This window comes from Catharus ustulatus, chromosome 6 (assembly GCF_009819885.2).
Source record: "Catharus ustulatus isolate bCatUst1 chromosome 6, bCatUst1.pri.v2, whole genome shotgun sequence".
NCBI classification, from domain to species: Eukaryota; Metazoa; Chordata; class Aves; order Passeriformes; family Turdidae; genus Catharus; species Catharus ustulatus.
In genome coordinates, this window is record NC_046226.1 from 40,981,642 (window position 1) to 40,994,529 (window position 12,888).

Sequence of the window (12,888 nt, forward strand, 5' to 3'; positions counted from 1 at the left end):
GATCCCACTGAACAGGGTGGCTTCTGCCCTCAGGTTGAAACTGAGACAAGAGGCATTTACAGTCGCAGCAAGGGGGTGTTAAAGTCCTCAAGACAGAAATGGTTCTCAGACACAGACAGGCTGCCTGGTACTGCTGGCCCTGCACATTCCAGATGATGGCTGGACACCAAGTCAGGTAGAATCAGTGGCTGCCTGGGCTGCTCACCACATCCTGAGCTGCTGGTGTCTCATCAGAGCTGTCCTGGGACAACTGAGGGGTCACATCCTTGGGGTGACCCTTGGCTCTGTCTCTGTAACCAACTTTAGCCCTGTCCTGTGCAATAACAATCAGCTCAACTCCACACAGACCTGGACTTTGACTGCATCTTGGCAGGGAAGTGGCTCCTCTACCAGTGGAATTAAAACGAAAAACTGCAGGCTCTTAACATTAACTGGGTCTAATTTTTTCTTGGCACAGATTGCTCGGTTTTCCTGAAAAGAAAACTTCTTGACTATCGTAGCAATTTCAGCAGTACACAGATGAGCACAACTTTATTAATTTCTCAGCCATTGCCAACAATATTTCAGAACTCTTACTGAAATCATTATTCCTCCTTCAAGTGAAAGTATCAGAATCACCTGAGACTACCTTTTCATCATCGTGTGGAACACCTTAATGACACCTTAAATTCCTGGCAAAATAGTGCTGGGATGTTAGTGCTCACCCACTGGCTTTGCAGTATTATTTCCTCCATTTTGTTTTGCAGGGGCTTAGGAATCAAAACGGGCAAAAATTTATTCTAGACCTGCATTTTTAACAGCGTTTAGAAGGACTATTCCTTTTATGATGCATTGATAGCAGATTGCTCAGAATAACTCAAAGAGCACATCAGAAGCAGAACTTGTCTTGCAGTGTCTGAAGAACTGAAGAAACTCCTCTAAAGCAGGCTCAAGATTGCTGTGTTCAGAGGCATTTGCATAGCCACTGTGAGTAAGGGAGCAATCTTCAATGGAATTAAAACTTCTCTCAAGAGCTGACTGATTCTTCATCATATAGTATAAACACAGACAAGCCTTTGAGCAAATTCCTTCAGACTAAGTTTATTGGTGCCTCCTTTAACAAAATAAAATAATAAAAAAAAAAGTTTTGGTTTTCCATGTAAATTTTACTCTGAGATTTAAATTAATTTCGTTTTGTTCTTTTCTAGAAATGTATTTTTGTGAGAAAAATGTCAAGGTTTCTAGTGTGACAAGGTAAGAACAGGAGAAGTATATCCTTTTTTTTCAAACTTAAAAATACAAATATGTATCAAATACACATAGTAATATATTTAACTATCTGTCTATGCTACAAATTGAAATAGCAGCCTATTTTGTTCTCAGATCTCTTACAGGCTTATCTCGGTGAAGAGGATATAATTTTAAAAGTGTGATTGCAGGCAAAGCTATAAAATCAACACTCCAGGAGTGGTGACACTCTTGCAGTTCTCTTACAAGATCAGAAGAAAAGAGCTTAGCTACTTTCTTGGCAAAAAATTTCTTCTCTGAATATGTGTATGAGCTCTGGTAGCATTATCTGGTCCAGCTCTTGTCCTGTGATAGACTTAATCATCTTTGTGGGACCAAAAATGGCTTGTGATAAACAAGCACCCTTAGCTGTCCCCTGCCTGCAAGAGGTGTACAAGGAAATCTGCAATAGGAAGTACCAGTCCTTTCCTGGAATTAGATTTGTCTTGTCCACCTTTTTTGTGATTTGAGGAGATAACAGAATTGGGAAGAGGAAGTCATTTTTGGAAGCTGAAATGTTAGGCTGGAGTAGGACTCTGTCCAAGACCTTTTCATGCTCAGGACTGTGAAGACCATAAAATGATTTTTCAAAGTTTAGAGCTGTCTCTTCAGCCAACTAACTAAACCCATGATGATGTCTGTGGTATACTTGAGAGACATCCCTATGACTGAATGAAGGGGGCTAAGAAGTCAGACCACATTGATAGCATGTTTGGCTGGAAGTGACTACTGAAAAAGAGAAATGGAAACTTTTTTAAATGAAGCTTTTTATTCAATTGTTAAATAGAAAGAGGCAATAACTTAACTGTGCAGACAAAAGGAGAAGCACACCAGCTGTATAGAATTTGTACATTTATATGGCTTGGGGAATAAACTTTTACAGGAAGATGAAAACTTTGATTCTTAATAGAATTAAATTTTATATTGATCCAAGCCAAGATAGGAACAAGGTAGGAAACACATAATTTCAATATTCACATATATTCATAATAGGTTCTTCTTCATTAAGTCAGTTGTGGACTGGCTCTTCTTTGGGTCCTCACTGTAAATGAAATGAGAGAATACTTAGCTTTCAGAGGTCTCTGAACAAACTGTAGCATCTCGAAAATATGTACATGCTAAATCACATTTTATCTGGCTGCTAAGATTGCTTTATATTTGTGAACACATCAATGTGGCACAGGGAATTCTTTTATTTTTCTTTCCTCCCATAGCAACAGTGGACAGAAAGAGATACTACAGAGAGACAATGCAAAAATACTGGTTTGGTTTGGGTATACGGTTAAGTGAGTGCATTTCGGTGGATTCAGTGGATTTCTGTGTGCTTGCTCTTATCTCATGGCAGTTCCAAGGCTGCATGATACAGCCAGGCTTCCTTTCCCACTAACACAAGTGCACCGTTGTGCAGTTCCTGTAGGCTGCAGTCACACACAGGAATTCCTTTATTCCAGCTGGTACACGCTAACTCGAAAGCCTGTGGTCACTTAATTGCTTAGCTGTGGCCTTAGTTCTTAATTAAATGTGTCTGACGAAAATGTGTTCTAGCTGGAAAGGTTCCAGGAATCCTGACCATGGAAATGCTGCCTCTCTTCTTGTCCTGGGGCTGGGTGACCTCATTCACCATAGATCTGTCTCAGCCTCTGAACTGCATGATTAAAACCTGCACCTTTTCCAGGGGAATGATATATTCAAAAGCTCTTTGAATATATTCTTTATATATTCTCTGGGAATGTATATATAACATATATTTAATCCTTTTCTTCTGCGCTGGTAACCCTAGCAGTGTCATTAAACTGATTGCCCTTATTGGCACATGCTTTGGAATGGCACATATCTGAGAGGGAAGGTGAACAGTGAATCACCTTACTGTGGCCCCATCTGCATGAATGAGTAAATGGGGCCAGTGTAGAACTGATCCCTTATGTCAAAAGCAAGGAAGGAAGTGATGACCCTCATGGAGAGCAGATCTTCAATGTTTTTCCTAAGTGAATGAAGTTGATTTGACATGGAACTGTTTTCCTTGCCATTCTCCTTGTTGTCAGACTTACCAGCAATAAAGATGGCTTGGAAACCAGAAGCTGTATGGGCACCATCTGTGATGAACTCTACAAGCATATGGTTACTAGAAGCAACTATGCCATTGGGTATCTTTGATCCACAGGTCTTGTCCATTAGAACTGGAGAAGACTTGCTGGATCCATCATAAACTTTAACATAATCACCCTGACAGCCTGCAGTTTTCTGCAGCTGAAAGGCTTGAAAGTGCAGGGAGACCTGTAAGGGAAGAGAAAATCAGCTTTTAATGTATATTTCTTTCATGGAATGTCCTTTAAAACAGTCAATCTAAGCTGTAGCCAAGCATGGACTCACAGACTAGAAGTGCTTACCCAGCTTGGCCTCTCTTCCCCTGAAGTTGTGGGGTTCAGATCTAATCACTGAATGCTCCCATGCTCAGGGAGCTTTGTCTTGATTTTGCAAAGCTGAAGCCCAACATGTGGAGGTTTTTCAAAATCTCAACTCTGCATTGTCTTTGCCTAGTCCTGGCTTAAGCACATAAGAAGAGACTAGTCTGAAACTTTTCTCATTAAGAAGATCTCATCTGGCAACTGCTGCACAAAGCCCAAGACGCTTAACATGGAAATAAGTTCAGCCACATTTCAAGACCACTCTTAACCTCTGGTTACCTTTTTGCCTCGGGTTCGGATGAGCCAGACACAATTGGTGTTATCTGAGTAATTCCTTGGGTAGTTGGCAGAACTCAGTGACCCAGAAGGGCCATCAAGAATAGTGCTGCAGCGACCTGAGGAAAAAACACTTGTTTCAGGATTGCAGAAGATTTCAGTCATTCATAACTATGATCTCTTCAGAATGGACTGATCTCTGTTTTCTGATCTGTCAGCATTCATTTCAGAGAACTGGCACATCTTGATTAAAAGGAGGAATCACAGTGTCCTCATTTTCACATAATGCATCAAAGAGGAAAGTAAAGTAGTGCTCTGAAATCATTCAACTTTTATTGATTAGCTCTGTCATTTAGCAAGAGGTCTCTTCCTGCAACTCTGTAAAGAGTGTGAGAAGTTTCAATTCACTGCAGTTTTCCATTGGGAAGGGGAAGTGACATCAGAAGAGTCAAGCACAAATATGATGCCTCTGCAATGCTTAAATTCTAAGCTTAGGCAGAGCACTAGGGGTGCAAGAGGTAATTAATCAGATTTTCCCCCCGACTGAATAAATTTCTGTGATTGCATATAAAAATTTCTTCTAGCAGAGGTTGCACATAAAGAGTTTAACATACAAACTTAGAATGACAAACTTCTGAAAACTGGACAAGGCAACATGAAACTGTTGAAGTTCAAAGGAGCACACAACTGTTCTGTATTTGGCTCTTAAATACCAGCTGCCATGAGAAGCAGTGATGTCTGGCTCTTTTGGGATTTACAGTTGTCTGCTGAACTGTAAGAAACCTAATTATTCAACTCCATTGATGTTTAAAATGGGTGTGCAGTTAGTCCAGTCGCACAGCAGCCGCTTATGCTAATAGCAAGTGTGTTTGATTTAATTTAGAGGCAGTTTCCATTTTCTCACTAATCACAATGTGCCTCCAGCTTCCCCTTTGCATTTCTTCCCAGAATAATCCCAGTAGGTACCAGGAATTAATGAGAATAGTCTCACAGTCTGATGAAAAACTGCTGTCTCTGCAGCATGCCCAAATCTGAGTTGAAGATAACAGGGTGGCTTTGGGATACTTACTGCAGTTGTAAAGTTTGTTGATTTTGGCCACATCCAAGTTGCTCATCCCTTGTCTCTGTCCAATATGTACTGATCCATCAGGAATTGGTACAATAGTTGCTTTCCCAGTGGTATTGGTGAATGTGTATCTGAAAAGACCCACGAGAAACAATGTTCTCTAAGCACCACAACTTCTTTCAGGATTCAGTAGGATGCTTTGGAGGGACAAGACTTGTGCATAAGCTGTTGCTGTGATAAATAGTGCTGCTTAAACAGGTCTCGTTGAGATGTCCACCAGTAAGCAGAGTCAATGTCCAAATACCTTCCTTTGCTCCTAAACCCAGCAGTGAAGGGCTCCCTAATGGAAAGCTAAGGGATAGTGTACCCCAGTCCTAGGGAGCAGCTTGTCTGAACTGACTCACAGTGTTTTTCTCAGAAGGGGAATTGGAGAAACTGGCAGTGAGGAGAGAGTTATGATAGAAACTAATTGTAATGTAAGATTTGAGATCCTGAAATACTAATGTCGTGCTGCTACTTACGGGCCGTAGTGCATCACTGAGGAATAGTCATATGGAAGACCCAGATTGTTGGAGTTTTCAAACTTCTTGAAGTCTGGTCTGTCAGCTGTAATACATGATATTGTACTTAGAGTATGCTTCCTACCTGCTCCCTTCAGGGGAGAAGGGAGAGCTGGGAGCAGCAGGATGTGTCTTCACCACTTCCTACATTGAGGAGTTCAAAGTGCTTACCAGGACTGATGTACTCCCACATGATCTTTACGTGTTTATCTCTGTCACTTCGGGAGTGCTCATGCAAAAAGCCCAGAGCATGCTCCAGTTCATGCTGAATTACTCCTTTCCACACGCAGCCTCCTTTCATCACAGAGACAGTCTGTCCTCCTCCTACTTTCCCATAGTTGGACCAGCAGCTGAGAGAGGCATTGAACAGCAACAGAAGAGTTATGGGATTTTTATTGGCAGGCAGGCAAAGAGGCAGAACTAAGAACCTTGCTTCACACACCTCCTGTGGGAATGGAAGGATTCCTCTCTCTCCACTGTGATGGAGTGTACAGAGGCAAAAGTGACCATGGCATAGAAAAGAACTAAACGTATGATCATTGCTAAATCTTTCTGGAAAACTTTTGTTAGCATAGAGGCTATAACTCCCTTGAAATAACTTCTTTTTTTTTTTTTTTTTCAAAATACTAAAGACAGAATCAGAACTAGAGGTAAGATGGAGATAACACTTTCAAGCTAAGTGTTGAACAATTTTCTCATAAGCTCTAACTCTGAGCTTGATGGCCAAGAGATTCAGAGAACTGTTTATTTCATAAGTTGAAATTGGTTTACTTGTGTAGATAGGGCCTACAGTATTCAATGTATGTTGCGCTGAAGTGTGCAGTATACCACACAGAAAACATGAGCTTAGACATTCTTTCTCCCTTAATGGTGCTTTTCCATGATTTGTGTTATTTCAATGTCTGCAGTGAGTTCCTGATGTAGCTGATGAGCCCTTGCACTAGTAAGGTATCCAAGGAAGATACCTTGGCACTGTGATAAAACAAAAGCCTCTCTGAAGTCACACAGAATCAGTGTAGGAAAGGGCTAAAAAATGGATTAGAAATAACTTGTTAATTTATCAAATCAACTCACCCATCAGCAGATCTAATACTGAGGTAGTCACGTTCTGCCTTGCGCTTCACAAAGTTAATGCAAGTCAGTGCTTCAAATTCTGCCATGGCTTCATGAATCCCTTTTACATGGTTCTCCTCTGGGGAAGTAAGGGTTAATTTTAGGGGTCACAAGCAGACATTATCAGATGCCATTAAAATTTCACATATTTTCAAAAACAGGGTAAATGAGGGACAGAAACATTAGCTTCGGTTCTTTCTTGTTTTTTGCTCAGTACTGAATTTTGTTTAAGATTTTAACAGCCTGGCACAAGATCCTCTTTATCCAGATACTTGTCCAAATGTATTCAGGTATCTCTTTTTTCAACAACTTGTTCTTAATTACAGTGGTGATTTTTGATATATCTTACTGGACACTTGGAAGTGTTTTGCTTATTATTGGAAGCTGTTTTGCTTATGAAAAGCAGACCATTGAAGCTCCACTGTAATAATAATGAACCTTACAAAGGCAGGTATGCTGGAGACACCATTAGAGAGAATGGTTATGGCTGTGTCCAAGAGACCAGTCCCAAAACATTATGCAGGCAAAATGTCTCAATGAAATTTGATCTATTTCTGGTGCAGATCCTCCTTGTAACTTAAGATTTATATGTGCTTTCACAGCACAAGTAAATCCTTAGAACTTATTTATTCAACTGTTTGTGTGCTCACTCATTGTAAGTTTCTCTCTGTATTGGACAAAATCCATTTTAAAAAAATTAAACCCACCATAAGTAGGGTCCAATTCATAGGGAATACGAACGATCCCATCACTGGACTGGGGCCACTTGCAGTGGCGACAGTTGATGGCACTGCGACTCCTTCGTGGGACTATGTCACCTTCCTGCAAGAACTGAGAGCTGTCTGGGGAGAGACAAGGGGTGGAATCATTTGAGCCAAAAATTGCTACACACTTGCTAAGCACACTTGGAAAAAACAAGCAGTTGCAATAGTAAGAATGATGTTTTAGTCTGGTACTGTTTAATCATCCATCATGTGACACGGAATGAATGGCATCAAATATCTCCCCAGGAAGGTGCTGAGCAAAAGCAGGACGTGTCAATAAGGAAACCCAAGAAGGTGGGCAAACCAAAAAGAGGAGTATTGTCAGAAGAAAACTGTAAGAATATTTGGTATCTCTTTCTACAGACTACTTTAGTTCGAGAAAAGTCACTTGAATGACTCTTGGAGGAGAAAATGTGAGAAAGACAAGCTCAGGGAGAAGACAAGATCAGGGAATGTTTGGAAAGATGAGCGAAGAGGAAGTCTGGAGCAGGGAGCATGGAACTGACTGCAGCTTATCTGGGAGTCTGTGCTGCAAAGCCATATGATGGCTGAACGCCAGCAATGCGTCATTCCAGAAAAAGGCAGTTAAATAACAAAGCATAAAAATACCCACGTTTTCTCTTTATGTCCAAAGAATGACAAAAATGTTGAAAGCTAAACCTGGAGAAGCTGTCTGAGTAGTTTTCAGTTTCCTCCACACCTGGGAGCATCTTCAGTACTGACACAATAGTTTTGAGACGCTATAGGGCTTCAGCCCTTCAGACCTCACGATCATCCCAGTGGTTATCTCTCACATGGTGATGTGTAAGATGGGAAAAACATTTGCACAGATTGTGGTACGTCATCCTACCTCCCACGTCACCACAAAAAAGCAACAAAGACAGGCCCCTTATAGAAAGGAATTTGGTGGCATTACCTTTGTTAACTTTCAGAATTCTGTTAAAAATATCTTCGTCCTCCTCATCAGTCTCTGTAGGTGAAGGAGATTCTGTGCAGAAACACAAGAGTATCACTTTCTCATTCCCAGAGAAAATATGAATCTTGATTTTTTACTCTGATGATGCATAATTTTTCCAGTGATGCATATAAAACTTACAGAGCCCATTTAGGGACTAGAGGGATGTTCACTCATATAGATGTTTGTTCACTGACACAATCTTGAGAACCTCCCAGGTGTGGTATTTTGGCATTAACATAGTCTCAAGGGCCATTGTCCTTCAATTATTTCATTCTCTCCCTGTTTTTCCCCCAGCAGTCCTATTTTTAGGTCTGAGATGGCACAGTTTTGCTTCTTTGTGAACAACTCACACTCAAATCCCCAGCCTAAGGTACTAGTAGCAAAAATGGATGGAGAGCAGTCCAGCATCTACCTCTTGCTGGACATTATGACCTCTTAAAAAACCCTCAAGATCAATGAAATTGGAACTGCATTCCTGTTCCATGGGTTGGACCGATGTCCCCACCTAAGCCCAGCATCAGGGACTCATAGGCCTTACTAGCAAAATCAGCCAATTCTGCACAATCAATAAAAAGCACAAACACATGACGTCTGTTCTTCTAACCTTTAGAAGTGACTTAATTCAGGACATGACTTAAGCAAAGCTATTTTTAGCAAAAGTAAGAACTGAGGCTTTTAGCAAGGCCAAGGAATTAGCCAAAACCAAGAGACTTTGCTCTGCATAAAATATTGTGGTGAGTGCATTCATTTAAAAGTCCTCATAAAGGTTAATTTGTGTTAAGCATGTGTTATTTTCTGGAGTAATCGAATAGATAACAATTAGTATAGCCCCTCAAATATGTGCTTGTAGATGGAGTAATACATACCAAATATATCCTCTTCTGTAGTAACCTGCAAGAATGATACATTAGTATTATCGCACAATTTATAGTATAACATTTAATAATTAACACATAAATTATCAACAGTGTCCAGGCTACCACTGGAAGTATCTTTCAGCAATGCAGCTTTTATATACTGTGCCATGTGTAAAGAAGTACCATGAGATGGTAGATACTCCTCTTTGGTACCATGGCAAATAGGAATATCAAAAAGGCAGATGTAATATGAAGTGTGGAATAAGTTTCAGATGCACTCTGATGCACATTTGAGCAGAGAAGACTTTGCTGCGCAGCTGTAGATACAGGTGGAATACAAGAGTCCTGACATTATTTTCCACAGTGTCAAACCCCAAAGTGATCAGAAGAGCTGAATTAGCTTTCCTTACCTCAGTAGGTTCTGTTGCTGCAAAAAAGCAAAAACAAACAAACAAAGAAAAAGACAAGCATTAGACACTGAATGCAACTTCACAGTGTTTAACAGCATGGACCTTCTCAGCCATGGGAATGCCTTTGGCAGCTCCCTTTGAGTGGAGGGGAATGGAGTGCACCAGCTGATGCACAGACACAGAAATTAAAAAGATAATCAAACAACTCTGAAAATTCCTAGTAGATTGTGCTGAGGAACAGAATCCTGATCATTTACCATCTAAGAATTAGCAAAGCTTTTTATCAGTTTCTGTGTGGAAAATTACAAAAGAAACCAGTGACAAAAAAGTGACCCCAGATTTCTCTGCAACAAGTGCAGAGACAATATCCCTTCAACAGGTGCTCAACAATATCCCCTGGTTTCACAGTGTCAAAGAATAAGGTCGTAACATGTGATGGAGGCTATAATTTAGCAAATAATCTCAGCTTCAGCATGTACCTGACAGCAGCTTGGTACCATTCTGAGTCCTAAGGTAACTTTGTACTGTGATGCCTTCTAATTTTTACCCAATATGAGATTCTGGATACAAACCAGAAGTGAAAATCTGACCTGATGTATACATTTCTATCTTCATTGTTATAATATCAAAAAGGTTTAAAAATTGGAAGGTCCTTTAGAGGTCATCAATTTGTCTGCTTTCCCTAAGGCAGAAACACTTTTATCTGTATTATTCCTGACCACAGTTTGTTTGACCTGTTCTTAAGTATGATGGATATGTTGCAAGCCTATCTGGCAATCTCTTCCAGTTTCCTAATAATTGCAGTCTTAATTGTCAAAGTATGAAACAATTTTGTTTTTCCTATTCAACACTGAAACAGTGAACACTCATGTAAACAGTTATTATTTCCAAGCCCATCTGTGCCTCAAATTTTACTATAATTTTTTTTCAATAAAAGATATGCCAAGCTCTATCACACCTTGCAGCACCATTCCCTTTTCATAACTATTGCTCAAACATAATGAGATGTTTTCCTTTTCAGACTATCTAGCACCCACAACAGAATTGCTTTTATTGAGCCAAAAAGACTCAATAAAAGACAGTTTTCAGACTGTTACTTCAGTTATATGGCAGTGGAAGTCCGCTGAAATGATGGTGCTTTATTACAGAAAAATTTCAGTTAGAAAAGTTCCCAAAGCTGCATCAGAGAGATCCATGGCATCTAAAAACATTCTGCAGGGGAGAACATTTTTGAGATGGGTTGTCTGGATCCAGAATTTATGCACCCAGAGGCACTAGATTAATTGAGTAGTCAGAGTCAGTGGAAATTAGGCTCCAGGTTCCTAGGCACATAAAGCCTGCAACTTCTTTTTAAAACCTAAATGAGACACTACAGAAGGCATTGGCCAGTCCTTGATGAAATTAACATCTGGTGTGATAGAGTTTTCAAAATTATACAGCTCACATTTTCCTTTAACTCTAAATAATGAAAGATGTCTCAAAAGGCACAAAAAAAGTAGTGGTAACAATTAATTAAAACTCATTGTATTCATTTGTCCCAATAAAACTGCAACTTTGAGTCTGAATAACTGACTACCTTAAACTTGAGCAAGTGTGTTCCTTGGCCCCTTCTAAATATATAGAGCAGTAATTTTACAACATCCCTTTTTTTCCCATGCCATAAATGATGTTCAAAAGCAGAGTTTGTTAATTTTCTTTTGTCACTGACTTGCTCTGACTATGTCAAGCAAATTTTTCCAAGGAGTCTTCTTTTTACACTTTTTTCTTCTTAACCCAACCTGTTAGTTTCTTGCTGTAGTTAAAGCCTGCCTACAGTTTTCTTTCCATTGACCTCTGAAGGTCTACAATTATCTCCTCGTATTTTGCAAGCTAACAAAAGCTGTTCAGCTAAGCCTGTTCCAAACCAGAACAAAGCAAAGCTTCCTTTGATGTCTGACATCTCTTTCTCATACAGCTGCACCGAGGTAGTCAAGGAGGTAAGTGATTAGCAGTCTTATTATAACATTCAACTCAGTGAAAAGGTATCAAGATGTCTAATTAAAATTTTATTTTCAAGTCTGTGAAAGCACATCTAAATTAACCTAATAAACTATGCCCCAAAAGTCTGTGTAAAGCACATCTTTATAAAAACACATCTGCACTCAGCTCAATAACAAGTTATGAAACATAGCCTTATTCAAAAGGTCTGTCAGTGCTGCCACATGCTCTAAAAACAGGTCAAAACCAAGTATGTAGTAAACATTCAAGAAGTAACAGTTGTTTTTAAAATACAGTATAAATCCTACTTACTTGTTGTGCTGTTTTCATAGCTCTCCTGCAAAACCAACAGGTAAAAGGCATTATTCTTCCAGAGCTGACAAATGCAGCAACAATACTATCAAAATCAGGATGAACGGAGGAACTAAACCATTATACCGCCTTTATTTGTTATTATATTGCTAATACTTTCCCGCAGAAAAGTTATCAAAGTGGGCCTGGGCAGCTTCGTGCAGGCAGCAGAGCAGAGGTGCAGGGAGCTGCTCTCACCTGGATGGGGAAGCCCAGGGCGGCGTGGGGCAGGAGCGCAGCGAGCAGCAGGAGCGCGGGGCAGAGCCGGAGCCTGTGCAGCCCCATGGTGCCGGACAGGGAGCGCTCCCCTCTGCCGCTAGATATACCCGCACCGCCTGCCCTGGGACAGCCTGCCCGCCAATGGCAGCCTCCGCAGGAGCAGCTTGTGCTGCCTCCACAGCCAGCTTAGCCCCCGGGCATCCCCGGTGCTGTGCTGCTGTCACCCTGCCCTGCAGCATCCCTGCCCTGCAGCATCCCTGCCCTGCAGCATCCATCCCTGTCCTGCTGCCCAGAGCCGGCTCAGCCTCACGCTCCTGCTGCCAGGCACTTCCTCTGCTTCTTGGGGCATTTTTCCTGAAAGGTTCACTTTGTTACCACACAGAAAGTGTGTTGTTCCTGGATAACTCTCCAGAGAACGGGGTTGTTAGGATTTCAGAGGGTAGGTGACTTTCTTCATGTCACTGGGATTACAGAAGGTCGTCATGGTGTTGTGTAGTTGGCTTGTACATGGCTACCCAGTGAGCTTATGACTGTGTCTTCCTTGAGACAGCTTGTGGTTCAATAAGTACAGACTTTTGGTTTTTCCTGTGTGTTCCTTGATGTTTCAGCACATCAGGAGCGTCCCCTGTGTTCCATTATTTCTGGCAGTCTGACAGTTACAGGTGC

The 12,888-nt window shown here is 40.9% G+C and overlaps 1 protein-coding gene across 1 annotated transcript; it reads right to left on the bottom strand.

The window, feature by feature from the left end:
• Window positions 1-2,262: 2,262 nt before the first annotated feature.
• LOC116997699 (astacin-like metalloendopeptidase) lies at window positions 2,263-12,288 on the bottom strand. The gene is made up of 13 exons (XM_033062777.1): window positions 12,202-12,288; window positions 11,965-11,989; window positions 9,676-9,692; window positions 9,275-9,299; window positions 8,367-8,438; window positions 7,394-7,528; window positions 6,648-6,765; window positions 5,745-5,923; window positions 5,535-5,619; window positions 5,017-5,144; window positions 3,951-4,066; window positions 3,315-3,540; window positions 2,263-2,308 (listed from the first exon to the last, which is right to left on the bottom strand). Exons 1-13 carry the CDS (start codon window positions 12,286-12,288, stop codon window positions 2,271-2,273), a joined length of 1,251 nt encoding a protein of 416 aa, XP_032918668.1. The 3' UTR covers window positions 2,263-2,270.
• Window positions 12,289-12,888: the final 600 nt, after the last annotated feature.

What these genes read in the sequence shown, in the direction of transcription:
- LOC116997699 (XM_033062777.1), bottom strand. Translation starts at nt 12,288, where the DNA reads ATGGGGCTGCACAGGCTCCGGCTCTGCCCCGCGCTCCTGCTGCTCGCT. An exon ending in TGAATTGGACCCTACTTATG is followed by an intron (nt 6,766 to 7,393) that starts GTGGGTTTAATT and finishes TTACTTCCCCAG; the next exon opens with AGGAGAACCATGTAAAAGGG. An exon ending in CAACAAACTTTACAACTGCA is followed by an intron (nt 4,067 to 5,016) that starts GTAAGTATCCCA and finishes TTTTTTCCTCAG; the next exon opens with GTCGCTGCAGCACTATTCTT.